Source organism: Tiliqua scincoides, chromosome 2, assembly GCF_035046505.1.
Source record: "Tiliqua scincoides isolate rTilSci1 chromosome 2, rTilSci1.hap2, whole genome shotgun sequence".
Lineage (NCBI taxonomy): Eukaryota > Metazoa > Chordata > Lepidosauria > Squamata > Scincidae > Tiliqua > Tiliqua scincoides.
The window spans coordinates 80,928,043-80,944,945 of record NC_089822.1 but is presented as its reverse complement, the minus strand read 5'-3'; the positions used below and the strand labels follow the sequence as shown (position 1 = coordinate 80,944,945).

At 40.0% G+C, this 16,903-nt stretch overlaps 1 protein-coding gene across 1 annotated transcript in view; it reads right to left on the bottom strand.

Moving 5' to 3' along the window:
- The window catches only part of DENND4C (DENN domain containing 4C), an 80,772-nt gene that overhangs the window by 57,312 nt on the left and 6,557 nt on the right, over positions 1–16,903 (bottom strand). Inside the window, exons 2-4 of the mRNA XM_066613265.1 lie at positions 4,528–4,840; positions 1,444–1,696; positions 199–268 (exon numbers count right to left, since the gene is read on the bottom strand). Coding sequence (XP_066469362.1) covers positions 199–268; positions 1,444–1,696; positions 4,528–4,832 — 628 coding nt within the window. The 5' untranslated portion in view covers positions 4,833–4,840. The remainder of the gene's footprint in view (positions 1–198; positions 269–1,443; positions 1,697–4,527; positions 4,841–16,903) is intronic.

The following is a 16,903-nucleotide window of genomic DNA, read 5'->3' as shown; positions in this document are numbered from 1 at the left end:
AATCCCCTTGAGGGATTTAGAAACACCTGCCTATGTAAACCACCTTGAATAAGTCAGAGGAGTAATCCAATGACCAGAAAGGCGGTATATAAATACTTAGTTGTTGTTATTATTATTATTATTATTATTTAATATATTGTAAAAAAAATTTCTGCTATTGTTAAGTGGCAGTTTTATTTTCATAAAATTATCACTTACCAGCTTTGTATGCAATTGAATTAGAGGCTGGAACAGACTTCTTGTAACACAGATATACACTGGATCCCCACTGTAAAGGTACAAATTAAGTTATGTCAGGAAATCAGAGAATGGTAACTGACCACCATATAAAAGCAACTTACAGCTACAAAAACCTATCTGATCTTCATCTATCACTGAAAATCTAATAACCCTATCTAATAATCATCACTGAAAAAACATGGAGTTGTAGTCTAAGTTTAGTCAGTAATAACCATCTACAATTTAACTTTAGGTATAACCCATGATGTTTGAGACAAAGTGACATCTCCCCAATGGTGTTGGCCCTGTCAAGGCTTAATCACACTTACAAATCACCATTTGATATTGCATACCTGAGAGGAGAGAACATGGATAGATCTGAAATAGCACAAAACAATACAGCATAGTTTGATATTAATACAAACCATGCACAAAACTACATAGCCAAAAGTCAGATGAAACGTTCTTCCTACAGTAGAGATCATCACATTTGAGAAACACATGCAACCACCCATAATCTTAATATATGAAAGGCAACATTTCCATTCCATATATGCTAATTGTGCAGCCCACTCCTGATACCGCTTCAGATATAATGAGGAAAAGAAACAGTTTGAGGCAGGTGCTAGAACACAAGCTCATGAACTACCACCAAATTATTTTTAAGCCATTGCCTATACTTCTACTTGGAAGACAGCTTTAAAAAAAAAATTTCATTGCTACTTTTATCACTAGAAACATTGCAGCATTTAAAAAAGGAGTGAGAATTACTAGTTATACTACTGACTTATCATTCACACTGAAGAAAGTGTACCAAAATAATAGCATAAAATAGTACACTAACTTCTTTCACTTTCATTTAAATAGCCCAGCTCATATTTATGACAAAGGTAAAAGTCTTTTTTTATCATTAACTAGGGCAGCCCTCCAGGTTCAGCACTCACTTTTTCCTCCCACTCTGTTCTATGCAACAACTAGTTGGCTACTGATAGATATGATCCTGGCAGCAACACCAGAGGAAGAAAGAGATACAGAGCTGTGGAAACTAAAGTGACGCAAATTGTACTTTGAGTTTAGTACACTGGGTAAGAGTGCATAAATCTATCTTATTCTGACATTTAATAGCAGTAAGGCACACCAAAAGAGTTCCTGCCCCCTCCCCACCAGCACATACTTTTCTTCAAAAGACCAACATTTCAAACACTAGATTATTATTATTCTCACCATGCCACAGTTTAAATTCTTATCAACTTTGCAGAAAGTATGAGGAGGGGTTTCTCCTTTGCTGGTTACAATAACACAGATGTCAGTAACAGCCAAGGAGTTTTGGGGCCGTACTGGAAGAGCCCTTCGGTAGGTGATAAAGATTCGCTGGGAGGTAGCTGAACTGTTGTTGACGTTAGCACAGCGACCGTATGGAGTAGCCTGGATCACCTCACAGCCCACCATTAAACGCTCTTTCCCTTCGTATAAAACTCTGCAGGCAGGCAGGAACAGAAACATTTAACACATGTAATATCACGCTATTTTTCAATATGCTGTACAATACCACCTTGGTGAAGCACAGGACAATGACCCGCAAAATGAGAACTACCAAAATAATTCTAAGTATTGGAGTAATGTTCCATGAGGCCAGTGAAATTTTCAGAAAGCTTATAATAAAATCTATGGCAACGTACTTAAAAATGGAAGCGCAAGTCATACTGAAACATCTCAGCCAGAACACTTGCATATTATGGCACCCTTTTCTCCAGAGTTTTTACTACCTCATACCTCCTCCCACGGCCTTTTAAATACTTCAGTATGCACAGCACAAAATAGTCCTCTTCCTATATTTCTAACAAATGCAAAGGAGAACACACAACAGGTGGAAACACTATTAGTGTACAGTGATAGCTACATGGAGGGAATGGTCATTTGCCGATTGGCCTTCAAGCCAAATGATATTTTGAAACCCGAAATGATGCAACCATACAAGTACGAATGGTGGATGCAATACAGAATCAAACAATTCAAGCAGTTTTTCTCACCACGCTTAAAGAAAAATGTCTTCAGCAAATGCTTTTTAAAAACTATTTGCCTTACAGGGATGTGATGTGCACTTTTGCAAAGATACTCCCCTTCTTTTTTAAGTGATTACAAAAAAAGAAAGTGAAAAACATGAAAGGATAAGTGATGTGAGGATTGTCTGTAGATGTTTACACATTCATCAACAATTCAGTTAAACTAGATTTGAACTACTATTATGAGACATCCTTTTTGAAAACCAAATTCCCCCACGAAACAGCTGCTATAGTTATACAGGAACACCACAGCTCGGAAATGAGCTTGAAAATGAGGTTAACCAAAGTTAACTGCAAGAGCGCAATCCAGAAGAAGAAATGAGCCAGTGCAAGTCCCTTGCACTGTCCCAGGAGTGTCGCAAATGTGCCATAAGGCATGTTTGTGTCTCCTCAGGAGTCAGCTAGTCTGACATGAGGAGAGGCCGCATCCAGCCTCTGTGCCACCCCAACAAGGTAAAACTGCGCCAGCTGAGTCCAGCCAGCGCTGGGGATTAGAGAAGGAGTGGGGATGGTGGAATGAACGTGTTTCAGGGAAGGGACAGCAGCAGATGGGTGGACAGGGTCCAAGACGGGGGTTGGACTAGCCTTTGGCACTTAGTCCAGATCCTAACCCACCTTCCAAGCAGCATGATATTACACTGGGCTGCTTGGATCTGCGCCAGTGATTTTTCTTATAGAGTCCCCTTACTCCAACCTGCACTGGATACAGTGCAGGCCAATTGACCTGCCTGTTCCAGCACAGGTTAGGACTGGCCTGTCCAAAAGTCAACAGACTTGCAATTCTTTCTGAAGAATCACTGTTCTAAGAATACCACTTAGGCACAACATCTATCACTAAGAACATAAGAACAGCCCCACTGGATCAGGCCACAGGCCCATCTAGTCCAGCTTCCTGTATCTCACAGCAGCCCACCAAATGCCCCAGGGAGCACACCACATAACAAGAGACCTCATCCTGGTGCCCTCCCTTGCATCTGGCATTCTGACATAGCCCATTTCTAAAATCAGGAGGTTGCACATGCACATCATGGCTTGTAACCCGTAATGGATTTTTCCTCCAGAAACTTGTCCAATCCCCTTTTAAAGGCGTCCAGGCCAGACCCCATCACCACATCCTGTGGCAAGGAGTTCCACAGACCAACCACACGCTGAGTAAAGAAATATTTTCTTTTGTCTGTTCTAACCCTCCCAACACTCAATTTTAGTGGATGTCCCCAGCTTCTGGTGTTACGTGAGAGTGTAAAGAGCATCCCTCTATCCACTCTGTCCAACCCCTGCATAATTTTGTATGTCTCAATCATGTCCCCCCTCAGGCGCCTCTTTTCTAGGCTGAAGAGGCCCAAACGCTGTAGCCTTTCCTCATAAGGAAGGTGCCCCAGCCCGATATTGGGCTGATGGTTGAAGTCACTGTGGAACACAATCCAGCACAAAAACAACCATCAGGACCAATGTGTCCATCAACATCAAGTCTCTCACACTGGTTCCATGCAAGCTCCATGCTCTTCATCATACAGGCATGGGACACAGCCCTTTTGGGCATCATCATCAGAGTAGATTGTGTGAACCAGTGCACAAGCCACTCTTCACACTTAAAGTCACACAGACCCACAACGTGAGAGTAGATTACAGGAACTCACTCTTGTGGTGATACAAGAGGCATAATGCCCCCCCCCATAATACCTCAACACAAGCATATCATTTTTGCCCAAAAAACTGTAGGCTGCTTTAAATGGAAAGTTAAAGTAGTTAGACTCTGTAACCATCAGAAAATCTCATAAAACATGATGCATTAAAAACAAAAACCTCAATTCAAGATTCATTCATAATGAATGGAGAGAGTGAGCACTGTGGAGAGCCTTGGTTGGGATATTTTCCAACCTTCACCTAAGCTAGCTCAACACAAGGATTCCAATGACAGTTTTACATGGCAGCCTCAATTAAAACCAAACTCTCCTCCATTTTACTCAATCTGATTCATGCAGAAACTGATCTCAGGCATTCCAAAGTTGGTCTAACAAGGAGGAAACATTTTTGACATCTAAAAATCATTACTAGCATTTCCTTTAGACTGGAAGGCATAGACATATACACACACAATATGAATAGGCAAGATTGAAGTTCTGGTCTTTGACATAGAGCCTTTTTTTAAAAAAAGTCCTTACTTTCCCCACTAACATTTCAACAAATCTTTTTTCTATTTCACCACAATACTGATGCTTAGGATCAATCAAAAAAGTCAACTCACCCAATGTCAGTAAGAGGTGGTTTATCCCTGCTTCTCTTGTAGCATAGAAAAAGCTCTGGACTTTTAAGACTCCCATAGTTCAAATTGGCTTGAAGAGCTGTAGGGGTTGATTCAACGCAGGTATAACCCTCAGGAACAGTTTCACCTGCTGATTTAATGATGATAGCAATATCTGTGATTGGAGCCTTTGGTCCAACAGACTTTGTTTCAAAGCGATTCACTTCTTGATCAAGAAGGGTTGAAGTATCAGTGAGACCTGCCACTACAAAGTAGTCGGACACTCTTGGACCTTTATCCTCTATCATAGTTATTCCTAGAAAAAGAAGAAAAATAAAAATCAGATTAAGAACACTACTTTAAGAATCTTTAAAAAAAAATCTAAGTATATACAGTTTCTGATCGTGACAATATGTCATCCCCTTTAGTAGAAGCAAGCATACTATAAGTAAGAATCCTTGACTGCATGTATCAACCTTTCCACCATACCAAAATCCTTGAAAGGTATAGCCTAGGCACACCATTACAAATCTTTGCCTAACAAAGAAAATAAACCTGTATACTCAATGTCAATAAATCAAATTCTGCTTTATTTGGATTTCTAGCTGCCCTATCTCAAAAGAAAACAGGGAGGCCATAGGTGTGACATTTGTAAGTGTACATGAGTTCTGTCTTCTTGAATTCTAGTCTCTAAAAGAAGAAATCAAACATCTGTATTTTGAAAGTACAGGCTTTCCTACAGAGTAGGTAAAAAGCTTGGAGATGGGGCAATTTTCAATGGAAAAACAGCACAAAGAGGAAAGGGTTAAGAAGTCCTTTGCCCCTATGCCAGTCTTCCACTTCAAATTGCAGCCTCAGCAGTTGCACTGTGTCTCAAAAAAGAATCACAGAAGGAAATAATGTGCAGTTCCTCCCAAAAAAAAGGACTTCCAGCTCATACTCTTAACATGACCAGGCAATTCGGATTTTGCAAGCAACTGGAAAATTTGAATAAGCAGCATATTAAATTCAATATTTTTTTCTGGAATGTTTCTCCCCCTTTTAACTTATTCAGTGTATGTGTTCTCTTTCCTCTTTCATCCAATGTTCTGAGAAGGCTGCCTTATCTAGAATCCAGCATTCCTTTTGCGGTTCCTCTCCTTCATGACCAACACCTGCACCCTATAGATACTCTGCACACACACAGAGCTATTAGGTCTTTGCTACAAGTTTCTAGTGTAACTCTTACCCAACTCTATGGCTTCCCAGACTACATCAGTGCAACAAAGTTGTGCATTAACAGCTTTGTTGCACTGGTCTAGTCCAGGAAGCCATAGAGTTGGGTAAGAGTTACATTAGAAACTTGTATTAGGCATTAACATTAGAAACTTGTAAAGGCATTAACAGTCTTTTTTTTAAAAATGTAAGTAACACTACAACTAGAACACATCTGACAAAATATGGAAGTCAGTCACAGCAGGTTACAAATAGAATGTTCATTATCACCACCACCACCCACAGGACACTTGATTTGGTGGAGTTCCATGCCATCACTATTTTTAATCACTAACAGTACAGCCAAACTTGGGGGAGAAGGGACACACAACAAACTCACAGAAAACATCACTATCCAAAGGTCTAATTAACTTAAAGGGCTGGTTGAAGGATTAACCCATATAATACCTGAATTGCAAAAGCACAACAGTGGCACAAAGTGTGAGCCCCCAAATTTGTCCCCATCCATTTTTCTGTGGAAAGTAGAAAAACTTTTTTCTGAACCATTTCCAGAGTGTTAGGGTGATGCCATTTTATGCCCCAAGAAGGAACCTTTTTAGGAAAACTGAGGAACTGTTTGCAAAGTATCCCCACTGTAATTAAATTGAAACTTTGGCACAATTTTTATGGTAAGGAACTAAACATTGGAATATACAATCAGACCTCACTATCAGTAGGGGATCTGTTCCCTGACTCACCTGCGGAAACAGAAACCCACAGATAATGAATCTGCAGGGAGGACCTCAAGGACCTCTCAGCTGCGACCAGAAACATCTTCTGGTCACGTCCAGGAGGTGTCCTCAGGCCTCCGAAAGGCACTTCGGTTTTCAGCAAAAAGACTCCAGGCCTTTTTGCTGAACAGTTTTCAGCCAAAAAAAAAAAGAAACCAGCCTTTCTGAGGTCTGGGGAGGACACACACAGTCTCCCTACAACTCAGAATTCTTCCCAGATGCAACTGACTCTTCTGTTTGCATCCAGAAGGAACAGTGAGGCCCTTCCAACATGGGTCGGGATCCGCATTTAGTCAAACTTAGAGGTCCTGAACTTGTGGATAAGGTAAGCCTCCTGTACTTTGCAGCCCTTCAGTTACAGGTAAATACCTGTATTCAGCTGTGGAACTTACTGTTGCACATACACATAATGTAGGAACAGGAGTGAAATTCATCATACTGCCATTTGTCACTTTGTAACTACCTCTTGTTTTTGGGGGGGGGGGGTAGTTGTGCTGGTTGTTAGCCAGCTATAACTCACAAGCCTATGTGCTCAGTAAAAAAAATGGTTTTGGAGTCAGCTTCTGAGCATGATTTGGATACGCATGTCAGCACCCCGGCAGTACAGCAAAGAAGTTAGAAGATCATTTCAACTAGAGTTGCACATTTGCAACACTTCTGCTTCAGGTATATGGAAACACCTGAAGCAGAAGTGTTCAGGTTTTTCTTTAAGCACTTACCTTATCTTTGAGGTTCTCTAAAACTATACCTTCGGCAGTGGTGCAGAAACTAATCCTTGGTAGAATATGGAGCAAACTCCATGCCTACAATCTCTCAGCCTCACCTACTTCACAAGGTTAAGGACAAAAGGAGGGAAGGAACTATGTATACTACCCAGAGCTCCTTGGAGGTAGGGTGGTATAAAAATGTGAAAAATAAAATGCCTGTCACCTCTCCCTCCTTTCTACAGCCCTTTCCTTAAGTCATGGCTGAAGTGCCACTGTACAACATTCCATCTAGCACGATTCAGGCAGCCTTAACATCAATACCCAGGTTTCTTCAGTGGAATTGCTAATGTAGCAGGACTAAAAGAATTACCTCCCTTGGCAAAAGCACTCCTGAATTCTTGGTAGACAAAGGCCCCCTCTCACACAACCACAGAGGAGACATTTAAGGGATGCTACCCCATATGGCTGCAGTATGCACCCTGCAGTATGCACCCTGCATACTCTGCATACTCCACCCTGCATACTCCATATGGCTGCAGTATGCACCCTGCAGTATGGCTGCAGGGTTGCAGTGAACCCTGCAACCAAGGGAGCAGGGCTGACATGAGAAGGACCCATACAATTCTCCCACACGTATTCACCACAGTTGCAATACTCATATGCAGATACTGTAGCCACATGGGAGAGTACCAAAGAGAAGCAAATGAGTATGAAGAGGATCAGTGATTGCCAATTCAAGACAAATTCTTCTCAAATTTCAAATTGCATAAAGACAATTTTAGTTAACCACTGGTTGACTTAGACAAAATCAACTGCATTTGCTTGCATAAATCCAAAGTTAAAACATACACTATAGGTTACTATTATCTTAAATAACTCTCTACAACAGTGTTTCCTAAACTGCAGGTCGGAACCCACCAGTGGGTCATGAGCCAATTTTGGGTGGGTCATGAGAAGTTTTTGAAGTATAAAACTTTGCAAGCACCCTTACCCAGTTTGCAGAATGCTAATCTGTAATAGGAGGTAATATTCATACCCCCAAATTTCTGATTTTCTTTAGTAATTGGAATGCTGTAGATCAGGGGTGCTCACACTTTTTTTTGGCTCGAGAGCTACTTTGAAACCCAGCAAGGCCCAGAGATCTACCAGAGTTTTTTTTTAACAATGTTCGCGCCATCATAACATATAACATTTATGTGTACAATGTATGTTGGTGTACCTTGAGCCACACTGAGTATAACAGGACTTACTCCTGAGTAGACATGCCTAGGATTAGGCTGTGAGGCTGCAATCCTAGCCACACTTACCTGGGAGTAAGCCCCATTGAGTACAACGGGCCTTACTTCCGGCGTTTCCTCCCAGAGGCACCTGAAGGGGGGGGTCAGCACTCCGCGATCTACTCATTTTGCCTCGCGATCTATCGGTAAATCGCGATCCACCTATTGAGCACCCCTGCTGTAGATCATGTGTGAACCCAGTTTCAGCCTTTTGTCTGGCCTGGAAATCCCTAACTGCACATCTTGCTCTTCAGTTCAGCCTTCTGGGTACCCTGAAATTACTATAAAGGTTTGGGGGAAACAGTCCTTAGGGAGTTTTTAGAGACTCCATTTCTAGTGAGAGTCTAGCATATGTCTACACACAGAGATAACTATCCATAAGGTCTCTAGCAGCCTCAAAGGCACAGGACCCCAATCGTTAATTAATTATTATAATAAAATTTTCATAATCAATTACTATTAATACATCTTGTTCTAGATCTCCTTTTTGTCTAGTAATAGGTTGAGATAGACTGTCATTTTAAAAAGAGGGTCCCAGTGCTAAAATGTTTGGAAAGCACGACAAAGTTTAATGAAAGCTTGTGAAGCGGATATAATTACAAGCAGGCACTAAATTTACATTTTGAGGACTTAGATGGGTCCGTTTCTTAGGATTGGGTATTTTCGTAATGCACAGTACAATACTGAGTACAGCGACATGTCTGCAATACATGGTTCTGCAATACGCTTTGCTGTAACAAACTGGCAAAAGGGACATTGGGCCAATCTTCAGTCTCATATAACCTAACTCTCAGGGTTCTTGGAAGGTTAAGGGGTGAGGGAACATCCTCTACTCCTGGAGGGATAGTGGTAAAAATATGCAAAAAATCAGATATGCAAACTCTATCTGCTATAATATGCAGGAGAAAAACATGCATAGTTGTAGTAACATAAGCTTTATTTTGAAAATGTATTCCCACATGCGCCAAAGGTATAATATTTCACTATTTGCTAAAATGTTCATACAATTACTTTCCCAGCTGCCAGACAAAAAATACTTGCTACCTTAGTGTTAGCTCTACACAAGTGAAAATAAAGGAATATATCCCAAGGGCACACACATCCTAAGACATTTTGCTAAATCAAGCATTATATGAAATAGCTGGAAAAGACAGAATATTTTATTATTCAAGATACAATTCACTTTACAGGCAAGGGTGTGCAATATTTCTTTTCACAGAAGATTTCTATCTTCTCTGTATACACTACTGCAGGCAAAACCACTGAGCCACAAGGCAGATCTCAGCTGAAAAATCTGGCATGGGATCTTATCTGTCAGCACAATACTAAAGATGTTCTTTCTTGGCTTTACCATTAAATGAGCAAATTTTTGTGGCAATGAAATTAGACTATTAAGGAAGGATAAGGAAGCGTTGGATCAACTCTGTGTAGTATGTTCCTTCAACATTAGTTAAAGATGCACACTCATATCTATCTTCTGCAACAGTAATTCTCAAAGTTTACACAAGTAGTAAAATACATCTTTTCTGCATTGTTGCTGCAGCCTGCACTTAACTAGACGCACTTAACTAGATGCTTTACTGTTGAGAGTAAACTACTATTGTTTAAGACAATAGTGGAATATGCCCAACACTTACATGCCAATAACTATTTAAATCAAACATGTTATGAAAGATTTAACTAGCTCATCATCCTGTGTTTCACTGCTAACTGAAGATAAACCTACCGGCTCAAATCTACAGATCCTCACAAGCAGCAGCAGCAGCCTGCTTTCATGCTGCAAGAAGTGTCCCACCAAACACATGGTCAGCACTAGATTACACCCCTACCTGGGCCTACCTGGGTGCAACAAGCAGACGGTTTAGATGTGTACACTAGAATGATCCTACAATGCACATGAGATAACTCAGCTTTAAGAAGGATTTTGCTTCACTCCCAGGACAATGTCTTAGAAGGATTTTACTGTTCAAAAACAATCTAGAATAGCTTCATAAACTTCATAAAACTTTAAATTGTTTATGCACACACATACACACAGACACTCTTTTCTGAGTGGGGAAAACACTGAAATGCTTTTTTGGTTTATATAGGTTGGAAATCTGAAAAATAAAGACCAGATAGAAAGACACTCTGATAAATAGGAAATGTTTTTGTTGTGAGACTTCTAACTTAGCTGAGATATGCAATACATAAAAGCTACCAAATACTTGTTTATACACTTGTTGTGCACACAGTTTTCAGATAATATTCACAGGTAGTCATACTACTAATCTTTGAAGTCTTTTTTATGCTCTTAAGTTCATATAAGACCTATGAGATAAAACTCAAAGTCATAAAGACTTAAAAACTCATAAAGACTATAAGAGATAAAACTGCCTTCATTCACACAAGGTCATCAGCAAGTGTTTCTTAAATACTATTCTCCTCTCCATGAAGTGTGTAGATTTATAAATCCCTTTCCAATCTCTGCCTACCACCCAAGGACTAAGATCCAGGAAATTAGGAGAAGATGGGCCATTATTAAGTTCACCAACTGTAAGGTATTATTATACATAATTTTTTTCTTTAGCAATTCAAATTTCCTGGAGCTTACTCAGCACATCATGGGACTGAGCTCTTAAAGCAGGTGGATATTCTTAGCACTTTCTGAAAGAATAAAAACATTCACACCAAAAGTCTTGGGGCTAAAACTCAAAACAAGCTTGGGATGTTATTGCCTTCTTCATCCAATATAAAAGAGTAAGAGAGTGTAGTGATGTTATCTCTGACCAACAACTCAAGTGTCAGCACAGAGAGTATCTCCAGCTCAGAAAGCAGACAATCTGGCTTTGGGAGCTGCCACTTCTATTTGCATTTTCGAAAGACATAAGAGTATTTTATGAAATTCAATAACAATTTATTCTGGAAAGGGGAGGGGGACTGGATGACATACCCCCACTAAAACCCACTAAAAGTTTCTGTAGCACATTTCCCTTGTTTTTTTCTACCTTATTAGTTCTATTGTCCTAAATGCTGACTTTCCATTTTGAACTGTACAAAAGGGTCCAAATGGATCACTTTAAGAGCATTTGGGGACAAATACTGCGCAGTTTCCACAAAAATGTTAAATTTTTATTACATAGATCTAATACATGCCCTTAAAACAGGATTACATACTTGCTACAGAAATATCGCCTTTTGCCAGCATTTGAAGAGAATTTTTGTCAGTGGGAAAACAACTCCTTGTCCAGGTAGCACCATCAATACTGAAATGGCCATTGTGTGCAACTATTACAGGAGCCAAGGAGGTAAAGCTTCCAAAATAAACAAAATAAACAAAATAAACAAGAGATACAGATGTAGCCTCCTCCAACATACATAGCTAATAATACATTAAAAATTTAATAATTCAGAAGCTGTGCACTGTAGAGGAAAAACATGGCTAGAAAGGGTCTTCTCTCGACTATTCCCACAATTGTTTTCTGTTTCACCTTCGCTCAGGACAATGTCCAGAGGGCACCTTGTTGGCTTCACCTCAACAATGGAAAAAGTGCTTTCTCAGATTATGCCAAGACTTTAGATGGACTCTCTCTAATTAATGTTCCATAGGAGCTGAACACAGCACTACAATAATCACAACTGCTTTTAGACTGGAACCATTACCATGACTGAGATTCAAAGAGCTACTTAGGCATTTCCAAGGGTTTATAGTATGCCCAGCAGAATCTTTCACTTCGCCTCGTATTGTTTTTCAAATTTCCTCAGTTTCAGGAGAGGTTTGCCACGCAGTACTGGGGCACCACTGTTCAAAAAACATAAGTCCAGATCTCCCTTAGACACAGGGAATTAGCCATGAAGTTCCCTGAAGCCACCTTTGAGTCTCTATATTCCTGTAAATTAACACCACTACATCTCTCTCATGCAGAAGGTTTTAAGGCAAAATAGGCCTAAGTACTTTTATTAGCATACTACAGTAACATCTGAAAAAAAAACACCACATATTTATCAAGCACTAAATGAAAGGGAAGCAGGGTAAAAATTATTCAGGTGTCTGGAATTTAGGTGTGAAACTATGGGGAGTGAAGCAGGATGGGAAAGATCTATCCTAGAGGCAACCTATGACTGCAGTGAGAGATACCAGATGTCAAAGTGAACATTTTTCAAGATATCTCCAAATAAATTATATACTCTGCTCCACTTCCCAAATACACTTTTTGTCCACCCATAAATGGCAGTTATGGAAACAAGTTTTATTTTAACTTGATTATATTCTCATGTTTAACAAAAATGCTTATAACGTGAGTCAGGTTAGTTTCCACTGAATCACCACATGAAAATCTTTGTTGCCTCAGCAGAGTTGTACAGCGTAAAACAGATAACTGCAAGTGTGCATTTCTATAACATGTAAGCCTCACATAATACAGAATTACAGCAGTATTGCACAATATTTTCTATGATTCTCCCCTCTGACCCTTCCCAAATCAACCCAGCACTCAAAAGGCTATTTCCACTTCAGCAGCAATTTTCTGTTAAGTCTTTTTTTTTACACTTACATAAAAAAAAAATAGAAAATTGCTGCTGAACCCTGAATTTAGTCAGAATACAAGTTTCTTCTTTGATTCCATATATCTGGGGGGGAAAATGGCAAAATACAGCTACAGAATACAGTTACAAACATACAAATACAGCTATAGAAAATAACCCTATGTATTTTCTCCATAAGTATCTAAGCAGGTCCAGGCAACACATACACTGAACTGACAAAGAAAATCTTCAAAGATATTATTGTTTTATGCTACTATCAACAATGAGAGACAAAGTCAAGTTCATTACTTCAGACTTTAAATACAGGTTGAGACTAATTATTCCCTTGGGTTCCATTCCAAGCACTCACATGGATTAAAAAAATGCACTATAACAAATCAATTTAAAAAACAAAGTTTCCTTGCTCCAGTGATTGAAAAACAGCCTTGCTGACCTTTTGACTCTAAGATAAGAGTTATTAAGAAGACAATCCATCAGCACTTCACTCAGCCCCTCCCTTCACCAATGCAAAATGATCACCTTTCTTTCACATGCTGGGGGAAGGGAGGGGTCCGCAGGAGAGAGAAGGATTGGTGGATTGTTAGCCTGCTGCCCTCTCTCTCTCTCTCATTAAGGAGGCTGTTAAAGGACTGTTCAGTTTTTAAAACTGATTTTAAAGGGATGCATTTTTCCCCTTCTCCAGGGATCAGCACATTCTCTCTCATTTGCAGGGGCCATTCATGTGGAGTCAAATCTGTGTATAAAAAATCAGTGTATAAATAGGCTGGACCTGTATTGCACTGAAATAGATTAAGGGCGCAATCCTAACCCCTTCTGTCAGTGCTTTCCAGAACTGGTATAGCGGTGCCAGTGGGACATGTGCTGCACCCTGCAGTTGGGTGTCACTCATGGAGGCCTCCTCAAAGTAAGGGAATGTTTGTTCCTTTACCTCAGAGCTGCATTGCCCTTATGTCAGTGCTGGAAAGCACTGACATAAGGGGTTAGGATTGCGCCCTAAATTTAATGCCACCTTTTTGTTTTTTCACAAAGTGAAAAAACAAAAAGTGCTATATTTAAATTGGGGTTTTACAAGTTCAAAGTTGTGCAACAAGAAGACATTTAGTTGACTCCCTTTTAAATGAATAATCAACATGATTAAATGTAAACACACACACACTGATACCAAAGGAAGTTTAAGATGCCTTTATAAATTACATGTTTATCAGTATCTGAAGGAAAGGCCACCTTCTCTTTTAGTCCCCAAAACACACCAGAAACAAGAGAGGCTTTAACCAAGAACAACTATACCTTTAACTCTCAGACTCACTGATCCATTAAAGATCTGGTTGATAGCAGATCTAGAGAGAAGACATAACAGCTCCTTACATTACTCAGTGCCTGTATGTTTCATATGCCATGTTTTAAATGTTTTGTTTTAAATGATGTAAGTAATTTCTCAAAGCGGTAGGCCAACAGTTACCATGCAACTGTAAGATCATTTTGGAAAGTCTGACCTGCAAAACATAGGAAAAGAGAAAGGCTCCCTGCCTCCTGAGTTGAGTTCGTTTTGTTTGGCTCTAACTGCACTTATTTCCTTCCAGTCAAGTAGCACCATTTGTTTATGACTAGTACAGAACAACCTGTTTCTCTGATTTAGTCACCTGCTTAGCTTCTTTTCCTTCGCACAGCATTATATTACCAGAAAGCTTCTTGCATTTAAAAATAAGAGCAAAACAAACCCTAATGAAAACCAAATTTTATTTATGTATGTACTTAAAGTATTTTTATCCCACCTTTCTCCCCAAAGCAGTTTTTGATTAGAGGACAACAGTTGAGGCATCCATTTCTCCAAATTAAAAAGAGGTATATTTCACTTTCAGATCCCAGAAGGTTTAGTTTTAGATTCAGAATTACTCTCCTCTTCTCTCTTCTCTTCTCTCTCTCAGGGGAGCCCTCCCTCTATGCTTCTGTGCAAGTCCTAAACATGCCACCTCACTGGAATGAGGCAATCCCAGCACAGTGATTAATATTAAGTTGCCACAAGATACCATCTCCAAAGACAGGTAGTTCTGTCTCCGATACACCTCTGTATCAGGACTAAGTAAATGATTCTATCACAGGTAATCTAAAGATGCAGCAGAAATAGAGTGCCCTATCAGAGACTAACCAGAAGGAGATATGGTCAAAGCGACGAGGCAGGAAGTGACTTTGGCTTTCAGTGTGAGTTTTTTTTCCCTCTCAAAATCAGAATTGCAGCAGAACTACAGTGCTAAGGCTTTCTTGCTCTCCACCACGGTTTTGCCCACTATATTTGCCTGCTCTTGCTGTATTTGCCTGCTCTTGCTGTTCGCCAGCCCAAATACATTAGTATTTCCTAAAGGTGGTCAGAGGAATGGAGCTTCCTTCTTATAATTATAAATACCTTCTTACAAGTTCTTACTGAACAGACCAAGTGCCTGAATAGTATCATCAACAAGACATTTTCTTGCCTTCATAATTTTGTTAATCTTTGTTTAGGGAAGAATCAACCTTACGTATTGAAGGTTCAAACTTCATAAGAATCGCCTCTCTGCTCCAATACTTCCAAGATGATGTAAAACTAGGGTTCAATACATAAGGTTTAATAACTTTGTTAGCAGTAGCTGCCTTCCACACTTGCCATGAGACAACCTACAACTCAAAAGTATATTCTCACCTGCTTTCTCCAATCAGGTTGCTTTCCCTCATCCCACCCCATTCAGGCTAGATCAGAGGTGGGGAACCTTTTCATGCTGGAAGGTCGCATTAAGTTAGCTGTAATCTAATAAGGCAGCACTCAAGAAACTTCTATTAGATATACTTCAAAATGTACATTATTTCGTAAAAAATCTAACTACTATGTACTAACTTCAAAAAATGAAAAAACTGTTTTCTAAAATTAACTGTTTAATGCAGTGTTTCTCAAACGGTGGGTCAGGACCCACTAGGTGGGTCGTGAACCATTTTCAGGTGGGTCCCCATTCAATTCAATATTTTATTTTTAATATATTAGACTGGATGCTACCATGGTATGTGACTGCACTTGGGAAAATGTTATAGATATGTTCTTTTAATAGGCTACTGTGTATATGATAGTAAATGGAAAATACTCCTGTGTAGGATTATAGCCTAGGATTGTTAAAAATTTTCCTGCTTAATAATATCACTTCTAGTCATGACATCACTCAGTGGGTCCTGACAGATTCTCATTCTAAAAAGTGGGTCCCAGTGCTAAATGTGTGAGAACCACTGGTTTAATGACTTTGTTATGACTGCTTCTCAAAGGCTGATAGTAGATTGGAGTCCCCCATGAACTTTTGCCAACTCCCCACCCCCCAACCAGCCTCAGGCAATAGCAGCACAAGTCAGGCGGCAAAGTTAATGTACCACAGATACACCTATAAGGCGAGAACTTTTTACCAGAAAATCAAGGCTGGATTGTCTCCTCGTCCTATCTGAGGGTCAGGGATGTTCAGGGTTATCGAGGTAGCCAAGAGAAGTTCAACAGGGCTTTGAGTTCTGACCAGTATTTTTTTTTTTTTTTAAAACCCTTTGCTCCAGCTGGCCATGCCTTTCTTCTCTGCCTCTCCCAGGCTTCACAACTAGCCAGCACATCATTCAGGTAGGCTGCCACTGGGTCTTAAAGCCTGCCACCTAAAAGCACAGTACAACTACAGATAAAAAAAATTCCCCTCACTTCCTCTCTCCTTCTTCTGTGCTGTTCCACTATATGGAAGGGGGGAATGGCACACAGTACTGCATAAACACTTTGTTAATGTCTTCAAAAACAGTGGCATGGCTCAGATTCCCCCCCCCCTTTTCAATCGGGTTCCAGGGCAAGCTGCAGATCTTCCTTACAACCACCACTCCCTAAGTTTTACACCACCAC